Source organism: Podarcis vaucheri, assembly GCF_965113315.1.
Source record: "Podarcis vaucheri genome assembly, chromosome: 14".
Lineage (NCBI taxonomy): Eukaryota > Metazoa > Chordata > Lepidosauria > Squamata > Lacertidae > Podarcis > Podarcis vaucheri.
In genome coordinates, this window is record NC_138752.1 from 42,574,104 (window position 1) to 42,587,164 (window position 13,061).

At 45.3% G+C, this 13,061-nt stretch overlaps 1 protein-coding gene and 1 long non-coding RNA gene across 4 annotated transcripts in view; both read left to right on the plus strand.

Moving 5' to 3' along the window:
* The window catches only part of LOC309519154, a 155,484-nt gene that overhangs the window by 31,384 nt on the left and 111,039 nt on the right, over positions 1 to 13,061 (plus strand). The window lies entirely within an intron of this gene.
* Positions 3,098 to 13,061, plus strand: part of PRKAR1B (protein kinase cAMP-dependent type I regulatory subunit beta) — a 121,003-nt gene continuing 111,039 nt past the window's right edge. Inside the window, exons 1-2 of one of the 3 annotated variants that reach the window (XM_082199852.1) lie at positions 3,098 to 3,412; positions 5,036 to 5,239. In XM_082199852.1, coding sequence (XP_082055978.1) covers positions 5,063 to 5,239 — 177 coding nt within the window. In that variant the 5' untranslated portion in view covers positions 3,098 to 3,412; positions 5,036 to 5,062. The remainder of the gene's footprint in view (positions 3,413 to 5,035; positions 5,240 to 13,061) is intronic. The other 2 variants (XM_082199853.1, XM_082199851.1) reach the window with 2 other exon arrangements.

A 13,061-nucleotide genomic window follows, 5' to 3' on the forward strand; every position in this document is an offset into this window, starting at 1 on the left:
AGCGCTAACTATACTCAATAAGCAATGATCGCTTCCTGAGCTCTTACGCTTTTCTGCTACTAAGTTGCCGCGAAGCAGCTTATGAGAGAACCCTAAAGCAACACAAAAGCGACGAGTCAATAAATAAAATGCTTTGCAATTCATAATGTCGTCGTCGTTGTTGGCATTTGTCTGTCTCAAGCGACAGTGCACCTCTGAGGGTGAAGGCAAACCCACCCCAAGCACTTCTGCCATTTCAGCCTGTTTCCTGGAAACAGGCTAGTTCATTTCTGGTTCCATCCAATAAGAGCACAGGGGAGTTCACCCAGTGTCAATGGTTACTGAATTCTTGTTGTCTTGAGATACAATGGAGTGTGCAGCTGGGGGTGAAGCCAAACCTCTGTGTTAACGGCAGCCAAGTGACTTCCTTGGAACGCAAGTCTTGGTAGTGTGTCTGGAGGTCCTGGGCTGCTAGACCACAAGACCCTCAGTCTCACTGATGTGGTCCAAAGGAAAGCAGAGCAGTACGTTTGGCTGTAGGAGTTGCTGGAAGGAGGCGTACAAGGCTCCATGCAAGGTCTTGGGACAGCAAGGCAAGTGTGTGCCTTCGCACAGCGTTTTGTGCGCCCAAGTGGGAGTGTGGTTAACATGAGCAGCAAGTGGACCCTCAGCATTCTTACTAGCAAAGCAGAGATTCTACTAGGAAATAAAAGGAGAATAGCTTTATATTCAAATGACAGATAAGAATGCACTTTCCCTTTACTTTTTCACTCATTCGTTCATGATTTTATTTGCCGTTTTCCCACACACGCTGAAAAAATCATACTCAAAGCTGCTTATGACAGAGAAAGCAGGGGAAAACAGGGCAAAAGCAAGTTCACAATGAAACAAAAGCAAATGTAACAACATACCAAAACATACACACACGATTTAAGTTCTAGAAATATAACAAGCTTACATTAACAACATTACTCCACCTGTAAATAGCAAAAATAACAAGGAAGCTGGACAGTTTCCCCTTGGTCCTAAAAAAAGACCCTCCCCTGCAGCAACTTGCAAGGCCTCATAAAGGCAAGGAGTGAGATAGCTGGAAACACCTCTCCCATGTTGTTGCTTTCATGTTTAATTGCCACAACATTGGGGGTGGACATATCAGAACATAGAAAGGACCAGCCAAAAAAGGTGGGTTACTCATGATGTTCAGATGCAGCTGCTATTTGCTTCTGCCAGCATAGCTAGTGATGATGGGAGCTGTAGTGCAGCAACAGCTGGGAGGGTCACAAGCTCCCCATCTCTGGCTTAAAAGATCAGATATGTTGTTTTGATGTACACTTTGACCGTCTTTGTCAGTGAAGAAGAAGGTTGTCATTGTGGAAAGAACCACCTTTTAACCCTAGCTTGGCTTCTGGTATCCATGCCATGATAGCCTCCTGTTTGGATTACTGCAATACATTGAATATGGGTGGGTCTGCTTCAGAAGAGGGCCCAGAAATTTCATTTCATTCAGAACACAGATGGAAGATTTCCAGCTGAGACAGAGTGGTGCAATTTGTTTATTTATGTCTATGTATTTTGCAGAACATGTAGACGGCTAAACATCAAAATATCCAAGCAGTATACAATAAAAAAGAGAAATAACAATGAAATATACAGTAAAAACATGATGAAACAGATTTCAGACATAAGAAATGTGTTCAAATGTGGCAAGGGCAGTGAGATCCTCAGACCACTGGAAATAGGTGGTGGATGTTTATCCTTCCAGCTCGAAGTAGAAGTCTTTCAGCAACCATAAAGGCTCACAAAATCTACTTTGTTGTTTTGCCATTAATCACCATACTACAGGAATGTAATTTAAAACTGCATGTACATTTGCAAATTTCAAGGATTTTGCCAATAAAAAACCCAACCTGGATAACTTCAGCCTAAAAAGAAAATATCACTGGGCATGCTCTCATCATATGCTTCAATGAGATATTTCCATCATTACACCTCCAGTGTCTTTCTGTATTACACAGTGCCTTCCAGTAAAAATATTGTGGAGGCCCGTATACATTAAACATCAGTTTTTGCTGGATCAATTGCAAATTTAAGTCATAAAAATGCATCCCTGTCACCCCTCTTTTCTTCATTTTGGCTGCTTGGTTTTGGGAGAAGGAGAACTGTTGCTACTGTTAAAGAACAGGGAGTCAGAAATCCTTGGTCATCGGCTACAAATCACGCCCCTGGTGCATAGCTGTCAACTATTTTTTTAAGGCAAATTCCCTTATTCCGAATAGGATTACTCGCAAGAAAAGGGAAAAGTTGACACCTATGCCCTGGTGTAAGCTGTCGCCTGAACCCTTTTAACTCATGATGCCAAGAACGGAACCTGGGAGCTTCCTCATGAAAAGCCTATGTTCTACCACTGAGCTATGGTCCTTCATGCAAGGGAAGTGTATTATAGTGCACAATCTGTTCACAAGCGACCCAGATGAGCATATGTACAATACATTAGTCTTCAGGACACATTATAGGTCACAGCCTGACCTAGGATGAGTCACAACAGCAGCACTGTCACCATACAAATGTACAGTGAAATTAAAAAATAGTCCTCAGATGTATGCTTCAGCTACAGGTGGATACCAGCTCTGAAAAGACAGAGGCCAACAAAAGTCAAAGTCCAGGGGGTCACACTGTCTATCGGTTTCCTCTTCTTTAGGATTACTCCTTGCAGAACCTGGGAGGTAGGAAGAGGGTGGGGAGCAAAACTAGACCTAGTGTGTTTTGGCTGCCATTGGCTCTAGCTACATCAGCCATCAGCTCTGTCTCCAGCCACTGCTGGGCTCATTGCCTTCTGCCCTACCAGTCCCAACAGGCACCAAATCCTTGCTTCCTTCAGCCATCACCCCAGATCCTTGCCTCTCCATCGGTGCATCAGTTCTCCCCTACCTGTTCCATTTTGGGTGAGTTTAAAATAACAGCAGCAACATCATCATCATCCCCCAAGCAAGTGACTGGACTAACATAACCGCAAGCATCACACAGGGCCTGGAGCACGTTCCTTCCCAGCCTGTGTGTGTGTGTCTGTGTGTGTGTTTTTCTCTCTCCATGCAGGAGGGAGGCTGAACTTGCCTATGACTGACAGCCAGCTGGGACTTCCTGTGTGTGGGGGTTTGCTGCTGCTAGCGCAACAGAGCCTTAACGCTTTGTGTGCAAGGGGAATAAGAAAAGGGGGGGGGGTGAATCAAAACACAGGCAGGCAGACAAATCTGGGGGTGGATAAGTAGCGGGGATCTCTTTTGCCGGGGCTTTTCTGAAAGCACACGGAGGAGGGGAAAGGGGGATTCGCCGCTGGAGGAGGAAGAGGAGGAGGCTGCACTGCGGAATAACGGGAGCTAAAAGAGGAAGAGGTTTGTAGCTGCCGCTGCTGCTTGTCGCTGATCCAGCAACTCAGGTACGGTATTTAGCTATGGTCCCCTCTGGCATTGCACGCGCAGCCTGCTCTTGTCCCCCTAGCGCTATGGAGAGGGGATCTCTGATCTCTCCCCCCCACTCACCCTCCTCTCTCTCCATCCCTCCTTCCTCCCTTGCTTGCTTTTGGCAGCTGTTCCCCCAGCAACAATGGCTGAGAGAATTAATTCAGCACAAAGGGCTGTTGCTGATGGAGACGGTGGAAGAGGGAGGGGGGGAAGAGGATGAAGGATACCCCTCCTTCTCCATCGAGAGCGAGAAAGAGGGAGAGAGAGAGAGAGAGAGACTGCGATGGTGCTTTGTTGGGGGATATAAGGAGGCATTGGGAATGCTTGGGGAGACAGCCTTTCCCCATGTATAAATCAAACCCCAGCAAGGGATGAGGATGTTGGCGGACTGCAACCCTCAGTCTGAATCACTCACAGTGTTAAGAGATGTTGCTCTTTTGAGAAGGATGCACAAGGAAGGGGAGGAGGTTTCCCTCGCTGCGCAGCTCTTAAGGCTGTGCAATTTTATTTGTTGCTCCGTTTCTCAGTTTTCTCCCAAATTTTAATCTTCTTCCAGTAATTTGAGATTCAGTTTGACAAGAGATTGGACCTGCCGTCCCTCCTCTCTTAGAAGTCTTGTGGGGATCACCTTCCAAAAATATGTGATGTCAGGTCCTCTGCCAATGGGGGATCCGTGCATGCAAAACACATCCGAATCTTGGACCTATGCTTACCTAAAGAGAGGGAAATGCAACCAGTGATTGACACTGCACAGTCCGCTCTCTTGTTTGCACATCCCGATCAATCTCAGTTGCAGTTCGAACACGTGTCCTTTTATTTTGGATGAGCTTGGCGTCTGAAATGCATTGACGGGAGGAATGGGTCATTCGCCCTCTTGTTTGCTTTGATGAAAGAGGAGTGCTGTTTTATAGTCTTTCACGAACCAATATTGTTTCCTTGAGATATTTTTCTGCACTAATATCTAGAACCATAAAAACACACACAAAAAGGTGTGGAGGTGGTATTCTCTGTACCACATTTGCTGGAGAATGAACTGAACAGTTCAGAATTTGACAAAGAATAGTATGCAATGGTTTCTTTGGAATTTGCAGAGAGAGGAAAGGAAATAGCATTGGGGTGTTCTGTATGCCAAAAGGCTAAGCCACCACCTCACCAGGTCCATTAGATAAAGATCAGTTTCACCAAAACCAGTGTCCAACAATTATTATGAAAAAAATATATTTAATAGCAAACTAGTCTATTGCAGGCAGAGCTAGGATATTTTTTGCTCCATGATGCAGATGTAGCAGAAGATTATGTAGAAAGATCATGTTCACTTTTTTTTTTGGGGGGGGGTAAATTTCTAATGAAGAGCCTACGACTTATAACACACTGAACATTTAAGGACTGCTACACCGTGGGTTTTCTATTCAAGCCTTTTGGGTAAGAACATGCAGTGTATATTCTATGTTGCTGGCAGATGATTTGATAGGACTGAGATACTGAAAGTTACTTTTTGCCCAGTATTTGAAAACTTGATTTCTGTCCAGTTTTGTACACCTGAAGACTTTGGAGAATGGCTTATGCTTCTTGAAACACCATGCCGTTTTCTCACCCAGGTTTGTTGTCTGTTTACAGTCACAAAGATGGCTGCTTCGTCCTCTTGCAATGTGGAAGATGACGAGAGCCTGAAGGGATGTGAACGCTACGTTCAGAAGCATAATATCCAGCAGATTCTGAAAGAGTGCATTGTCAACCTCTGCATAGCAAAACCTGACCGGCCGATGAAGTTCTTGCGAGAACATTTTGAGAAACTGGAGAAGGTCAGTGATTGTCAAATATGCACAGGGGCAAAGGGCACAAATGTAACAGCAGGGCAAAATCAAAGATACTTCCAGTATTTAGGAAGCTACTTGCTACTGACTGAGACCCTTGGTCTGTCTAGCTCTGTGATGTTTACATCACAGGAAGGTGTAAGGTGGTGGTGTTGTGGGCCTGAACCACAGGTCTTTCCTGGCAACCTCTACACATCCTGTTTGGGGTTGGGGGAGAAATTCTATTCATTTTAAGGTGAATCTACCTATTCTACACTTTCTGAATCAGTATATGAACCAGAACAAAGCCATCCTTTGAAATTTGCATTTCTCCAAATTTTTCAGTGCAGTTTTCTGGCCAAGTAATGTGCACAAGAATGCATATGGTGGGGGTAAAGTGTGCATAGAAAGGCGTATATTTGGGAAAGTAACATGCAGAATGCATTACATTTGTTGAAATTGCTTGCAAAAACATATTTGGTTGCGCACCAAAAGCTGTGTATTAGGAGAAATTTCACAACAGCGCTGATGAATTTCCACGAGAGGGAAAAAGGAATCACAAACTGATGTGGAGATCTGGAGAACTGAAGCATGGGGAAATGAGAAACGGAGAGAAACAGAAATGGACAGATTCGCCTATCCCAAATTCCTGCCCTTTCCTACTTTTTATAAACGAAAAACAAAGTGAAATCTTTGCTTACAGGACGCCTGGCCGCTTTATAGAGTGTCGTGCTGAAACCTCAGCCACCCACCACCCAAATTTCCCAGAGGAATCTTTACATTTAAATCAGAATATGCAAATTTCATGCCGAGTTATGTCCTTTGCTGTGCCCGATGCCAAGGGCTCCGACAAGTGGGGCAATCACTGAGCCTTGTGCGTACATCTACTGTGCGACGGTGTAAAACACAATTCATAGATGGTTCTAAGCTTTAGGTAGCACAGTCACAACATTATCATACAGTCATACCTCGGGATAAATACGCTTCGGGATGAATATTTTCGGGTTGCGCTCCGCGGCAACCTGGAAGTAACGGAGTGCGTTACTTCTGGGTTTTGCCGCGTGCCCATGCGCAGATGCTCAAAATGACGTCACGTGCATGCGCAGAAGCGCCAAAACGCGATCCGCGCACGCGTGGACACGGGTTACGTTCACTTCGGGACGCAAACGGGGCTCCGGAACAGATCCCATTCGCATCCTGAGGTACCACAGTGGTAACTTGGGTTAAGTACTTAATTTGTTCCAGAGGTCCATTCTTAACCTGAAACTGTTCTTAACCTCTGCCGCTGCACGATTTCTGTTCTCATCCTGAAGCAAAGTTCTTAACCTGAGGTACTGTACTATTTCTGGGTTAGCGGCGTCTGTAACCTGAAGCGTATGTAACCTGAAGTGTATGTAATCTGAGTTACCACTGTATAAGCCTCTAAGTTAGTGGGGATCAGGGATACCCACAGCTTTCGGGCTCTTGTCCTGGAAACTGGGAAATGTCAGCAGACTCTCTGCTAGATGCAAGAATGGGACTGTGCTCTCTGGAGTCTCTGTTTGTCCAGACCTTGGGACATGCTGCCGAGGAGCCTGGTGTGGGGGAGATAAAACTGTAGCAATCTGAAAGCAACCAGCCAACCTCCGGCATTCGAAATGATAGAGAGTTTATTTCGGTAAAGAACAGTGATTAAAGAAGGGGGGACAGAGATAAGCAGAGTACAAGATAAAATAAAACGCAAACTTAGCATCTAGCTAGCCTAACACTTTCAGCAAACAACGGCGGTCAACTTGCAAGGCTGGCATAAGCAGGAATGGTCAAGATTTTTATTCATTGTTTATTTGTAAGATTTTCTGCCTGCCCTTCACCTTTAAGGTCCCAGGGTGGGTTGCTACAGTATAATATACAGTTATAAACACAGACATAACGGTTACAGGTATTTTTAAAAAGCCAAGAAAATGCATTCAAAAACTGTACAGTATACCTCCATCAAATGAGGAGGGTCCCACAAAGCAAAATACTCACCAGAGACCAAGGTAAAGAGGTATCTTTGTGGTAGACAGCAGAAGGGAGATGCAGGTGGTTAATGAGCCTTTGTGAGGAGGGAGTGCCACAATTTAGGGTCTGCCACAGGTAATGCCCACTCCCAGACCAGCTTTCCCCACACTTCTGAGCATGGGCATATCCAGGATTTATTTTGGGGGGTGGGCAAGCTTTGTGTTTTTTTTGTGGGGGGGGGGGCAGAACCAAGTTATCTGTGATGCAATTGGTCAGCTAGTTAAGCATTTTTATTTATTTGATAGGGAGGGCAGCTGCACACCCCGGCTATGCCCATGCTTCTGAGGCTGGTGGAAGTATCCTGCAGACCTTCTTCATGCCTGAAGACCAGCAGAGGAGGCCCTCTTGGGAGTTCCACCACCCTCAGAAGTTCGGGGGGGGGGGTTTGTGGTGGCTCAGGAGAGGGCATTCTTTGTGGCAGCTCTTAGCTTGCAGAACTCTCTCCCCAGAGAGGTGTGTCTGGCACTTTTCTTGTATAGTTTCCCACCACATGCTGAAGACACATATTTTTGCCCTGGCCTTTGACCCTTGAGATATGTCTTTTCAGAACCTACCCCATTTCTGTGACTGGAATTTGTTTTAACTGCTTTTTTAATTATTGAATTTTAAATTGCTGTGTCCTTCCTTGGGACCTTATGGTGAAGGATGGATAAGGAACAACAACAACAACAATTTCAGAGAGCCACTGTGGTGGTTTAGTGGATAGAGTGTAGGACAAGGACATGGGACAAGAGTGTTCAAATCCCCACTCAGCCATGAAACTCACCAGGTGACCTCAGGCCAGTCACTGTCTCTCAGCCTTGTTACGGAAAAGCAGCAATGCGGGAGCGAGCTGCAGGTGGCTGGAAAGCAAAACAGGATGTGAATGTTTGGGACTGTACCGGGGAAACAAAGGGGCAGTCTATTCACTGTACTGAGCACCGGATGTTAGCTCAGAGTGTCATCTGACCTGTAATGGAAGTACAGGGGTGGAGTTTTTTCTCTCTACTGTTGGAGTCTGATGAGTGCAGACGCGTTTCTCTGTACTGCTGCAAAGACAGAAATAAAGACATGTAAATACATTTCTGTCTGTCTCTTTCCCCTCCCTGGGGGAGGCAGGGAGGAGAGGAGAGTGGTGTGTTCTTCTCACATTTGAGGAGGATCGCCGATAGTGACCTAGCCTGTATCCTGCCGGGAGTTGCAGACGGGGAGGTCAACAAGGATCTCAAGCCGAGTGCCTGGAGTTTTCCTCTGATAAGGCTTGAGAATCCGACAAGCCTAACTTACTTCACAGGGTTGTTGTAGTGATTAAGGGGGGGGGACCATTTATGCCACTTTGATCTCCTTGGAGGAAAATGTGGGATATTGTTATTATTCATAATAATGAGAATCATACCAAATGAGTCTCCTTTGCTGATCTTAACACGCAAGAGGGCCTGTGGGGATGAAGGTGGTCTTTCAGACATTTCGGGCCTAAGTTGTTCTGGTGAAGACGAAAACGAGTTAAAATCACCTCACGTACGCTTGGGTGACAGAGGGGTGGGTAAGAGAAGCCCAACTCATAGAGAGAGGGCTGTGGGGCAGCCTGAGGCAGACCAAGTGCACAGGAAATCTTCTGAGATGCTTGCTTGGCTTGGAGGTGATCATTGCTTTACTTAGGGAATGAAAGAAGAGAAAATCAGAAGGATCATCTCTTGTGTTCCTGTGGAGCAGAGTTAACTAAAGAATTAACTATCATGTTTTGGGAGGGGGGAGCGGTTGCTTGAGATGTGTCTATCCCAGGCATCCCCAACCTTTGGCCCTCCAGATGTTTTGGACTACAATTCCCATCATCCCTGACCACTGGTCCTGTTAGCTAGGGATCGTGAGAGTTGTAGGCCAAAACATCTGGAGGGTCAAAGGTTGGGGATGCCTGGTCTATCCAGTCTTTCAATGATGAAGTCTTTCAAATAAGGAAAGATGCAGAAGGAGAGGTGAGATTTTGTGCAGGCCCTTTTGACACCTGAATCTGAATCTTCCTTGGATACCTCTGTGACGCTTTAATCACAAGGCCTTTGGAAGAGGAATAGACAAATTCACAGAGGGCAAGGCTATCGATGGTGCTGTAACGCTGAGCTCCTGCACCTGTTGCATTGTCATATATGCAAAAGAACACAGGACAGATCCCGAGATGTGCAGTTTGGCTTGTATTACTGACCGAGACGAGATCATTGTTTGCCATTTTATTCAATTTATGCTGTGCTTTTCAACTGAGGTTGATTTCCAAGAGGAATTACAATGAAAATTGGTATGTGCATATGTAGAAATGAACAGCTATATCAGTTTCAGTTCTCAGTTTCAAGTCTGAAATTTAGTTCTCCACATTTCTGCAGCAATTTGCATTTTCCTTTTTCTTTTTAAAATCCTAATTAAAATCTGTTAACGTTTGAGTGCAAAATTATTCTTAATAAACATATTTTTGTAGGCAGTTTCAACTAATGTACATACTCTGGCAGGCAACTTGCCATAACGTAGTGCATTTGTGTATGTTATTTTTCAACAATAGATTCATTGTGTGAGAGAGAGCTCAGTCAGTAGAGTATGAGATTCTTAATCTCACAGTCGTGGGTTTGAGCCCAAATTGGGCAAAAAAATCCCGCATTGCGGGGGGTTGGGCCAGATGACCCTCAGGGTCCCTTACAACATTACAATTCTGTGATCCCATGTCTTGTGGGAGAGGTACATGCTCTATAACAATTTTATGCACATTTTCCCCAATATATGTATTTTTTAAAATAAAAAAAATTACTTGTTTGGAGCACTGTACCACAACATTTGGAGAAGCTGAATTTTGAAGGATGGCTGTGTTTCACTACTTGTATTGTTTCAGAAAGTGCAAATTAAGTCGTGAATGGAAGTCTTCTGAACATAAACTGTTGGACTCTCATTGCAACAAAGTCATTTTGCCTTTAAATGTGCACTGAGCCACTGTTCTTCCCCCATCCCTCTGTGTGTGGCATTCTCCTCTGGCTCCTGGCCATTGATGATTCAGTCCAGGCTCTTTGCTGGGGTGTGGGGAGAGCAGAAGGGCCTGGCGGATGGGTAAAGATGCTAAGGCACTTTATCTTCGACTAGGAAGTGTGGTTGTGCAGAGACACACAAGATGGTTGAGCAAAGACTCTATAAAAGTGTGCAGGGTTTTGAATGCAGTTTCTGAAACCTCGTCATTTGGTCTGCCTCTTGGTTGTGTAGCTCACCTTCCCTCCTCATACGTGATGGCAATGGGCGAGTGTTTTGTATATAACGCATCATAATAATAATCTACTGTTCCGTCGTGTTTCCAAAACACATTTTGAAATGTGCCAAAGGCAAAGTTTCATCTTCAGTACATGAGAAAGAAGCTTTGTGTCTTAAGGCTTGGCTTCTTGTCAACAAGGAACAACGCAAGCTTGGCTAAATTATGGATACGTACATTTAAAAGATGTTCTTTCCTTTTCTCCTCAGTTATTAGTATCTTCTAAAAGTGCGGCGGTATGGTGGAGGTCAGAAGAGAGCCCACCGCAGTTCTCTTCCAAAATTGAGCTTATAAAAAGAGGCCCATTGTGGGCCCAATGAGTAGGTTTTACACAAATTCAGACCATGCATTGAAAACACTCTTCTACAACTTTAAGAGCCAAGGCGTCCTTCCTAAAGAATTATGGGAATTGCTGATAGCAATTCTCAGCACCTTTAACAAACTACAGTTCCCAGAATTCTTTGGGAAAAGTCATGGCCCTTAAAATGGCACGAGTGCTTCAGGGTTATGGTATGGATGTGGCCACAATGTGATGGGGGAACTAGGTCTTGAGCTTACCTTGTCAGACTCTGAAGTTGAGGGTAGGCAGGCAGGCCTCTCAGATAACTGTGGGCTGCCAGCTGAGTTAAAACATGCAGAGAGACAGGCCAGCCCAAAGCCAGAAATTTGACCGAGCAGAGGAAGAAACAGGTGGACTTTCCCATAACAACTTTGAGTCAGGAGTGGCTGGTGCCCATTGATACTGGTCGGGCAGGAGGCCAACAGTAGGGGGAGCTATAGCCAATGACAGAAAAGCCAACTAATTCTAGCTAGGTCCCCATTTTCCTGCCTGCTCAGTTCTATAAGTGCTCAGGGAAGAAAGGGAAGGGCTTCTGAGACCCAATTCAGCTGGCCACCATTGGTATAGACTTCCATGCCTAACAGTCACTCTCTGATTATGTTCTTGCTTTTATCTGCTTTTTTAATGAAGTACTGACACCTCTCTCTCTCTATTTTTTCTGCCCATGGCAGCCATTTTGCACGTTAATCAAGATACAAGTACTGGCACCTCATTTTGTACCTCCCAAAAAAGCATTGGTTGCACGTGTTGTTGTTTCATGTCCTCCTTGGGTGTTATTCCCTGACTGGCAAATATCTTTGAACTTTGATCATTCCTCTTGCCTGCCCGGATGGGCGACAGAGAGGAGTGTGTGAATGTATGTAGAAAACAATCTACCATACAGAGATGAAATTTACGTTAGTTGCGTTTCCCACTTTGCCTCTGTCCCCATTGATGACTGCTATGTGGCCTCAGAAGGGAATGTGACACTCAGGCTGAAAAAGGTTCTGTGCTCCTGAGGTAACTCACTAGGCCACCTGGTGCTCCATTGGGGCTGCTCGGCCCAGTTTCAACACAACACCAACTCGCCAGTGCTTGCTGGACCTGGAATTGGAGTCTCTGGCCCAGAGATCTGTGGCATCTTGGACTTGAGGAGCTCTGGTTCAGTGGTGGACCACTGACCCTCAGCTTCTAGTCCAGTTTTCTTTCACCTTGGATACCCAGGCATTGATGGACTACAACTCCCATCATCCCCAGCCAGCTTAGCCAATGGTCAGGGATGATGGAACTGCTTTAGTCCTGGAAATTGCCAGAGCTATGACTAGGGTGTCCTATCTTCTGTTTGAAAAATGTTGGAGAACTGCCTTCTATTTGAATGGTGTCTACTCTGAGGTCAGCTTAAAGTCAAACACCCCTAAGAAGGGAGAACAGGTGCAGGACCTTGAAGTTAGCAGCACCTGGATAACAGACTGAACAGGCACACAGGTTACCTGGTCACAGTGATATTATTATTACTACTACTACTACTACTACTACTACTACTACTACTATTCCTATTATTATTTTACTATTTACACCCCACTCATCTGGCTGGGTTTCCCCAACCACTCTGGTCGGCTCCCAACAGAATATTAAAAACACGATAAAACATCAAACATTAAAAACTTCCCTAAACAGGGCTGCCTCCATATGTCTTCTAAAAGCCAGATAGTTATTTATTTCCTTGACATCTGATGGGACGGTGTTCCACAGGGCGGGCGCCACTACCGAGAAGGCCCTCTGCCTGGTTCCCTACAAGGATGGGGTGTATTGAATGCCTATTTAAATTGTAGTAATTATTTCCAATTATCTTCATCTTTACATGTAAACTAGTACATGCAACTGATAGGCAAATTGGTGTCCTGTTTTGTTCTCTCTGTTTTGGGAAATGGATAAGTGGCCCCCTTAGTCGTGAGGACATGCAGCTAGATTGGCCCCTGGGTGAACCCGGAGGATTCCGTACTTTGGTGCCAAGTCTCCTAGTTTGATATCCCAGCAGTTCCCTTTCCCATCCAGCAGATGCTGGTGGCACAGTGAACCAGCGTAGGATTCTGACTCTGAAGCTCATGGTGTCCGCCATGTAGTCACGGGCGGCTGCTCCATTAGGGCAAAGGGGCACTACTCCACCGGCTTCCATCTGCCCTCAGCTAGCCAGCACCTACCTGAAAGTTTTCTTACTT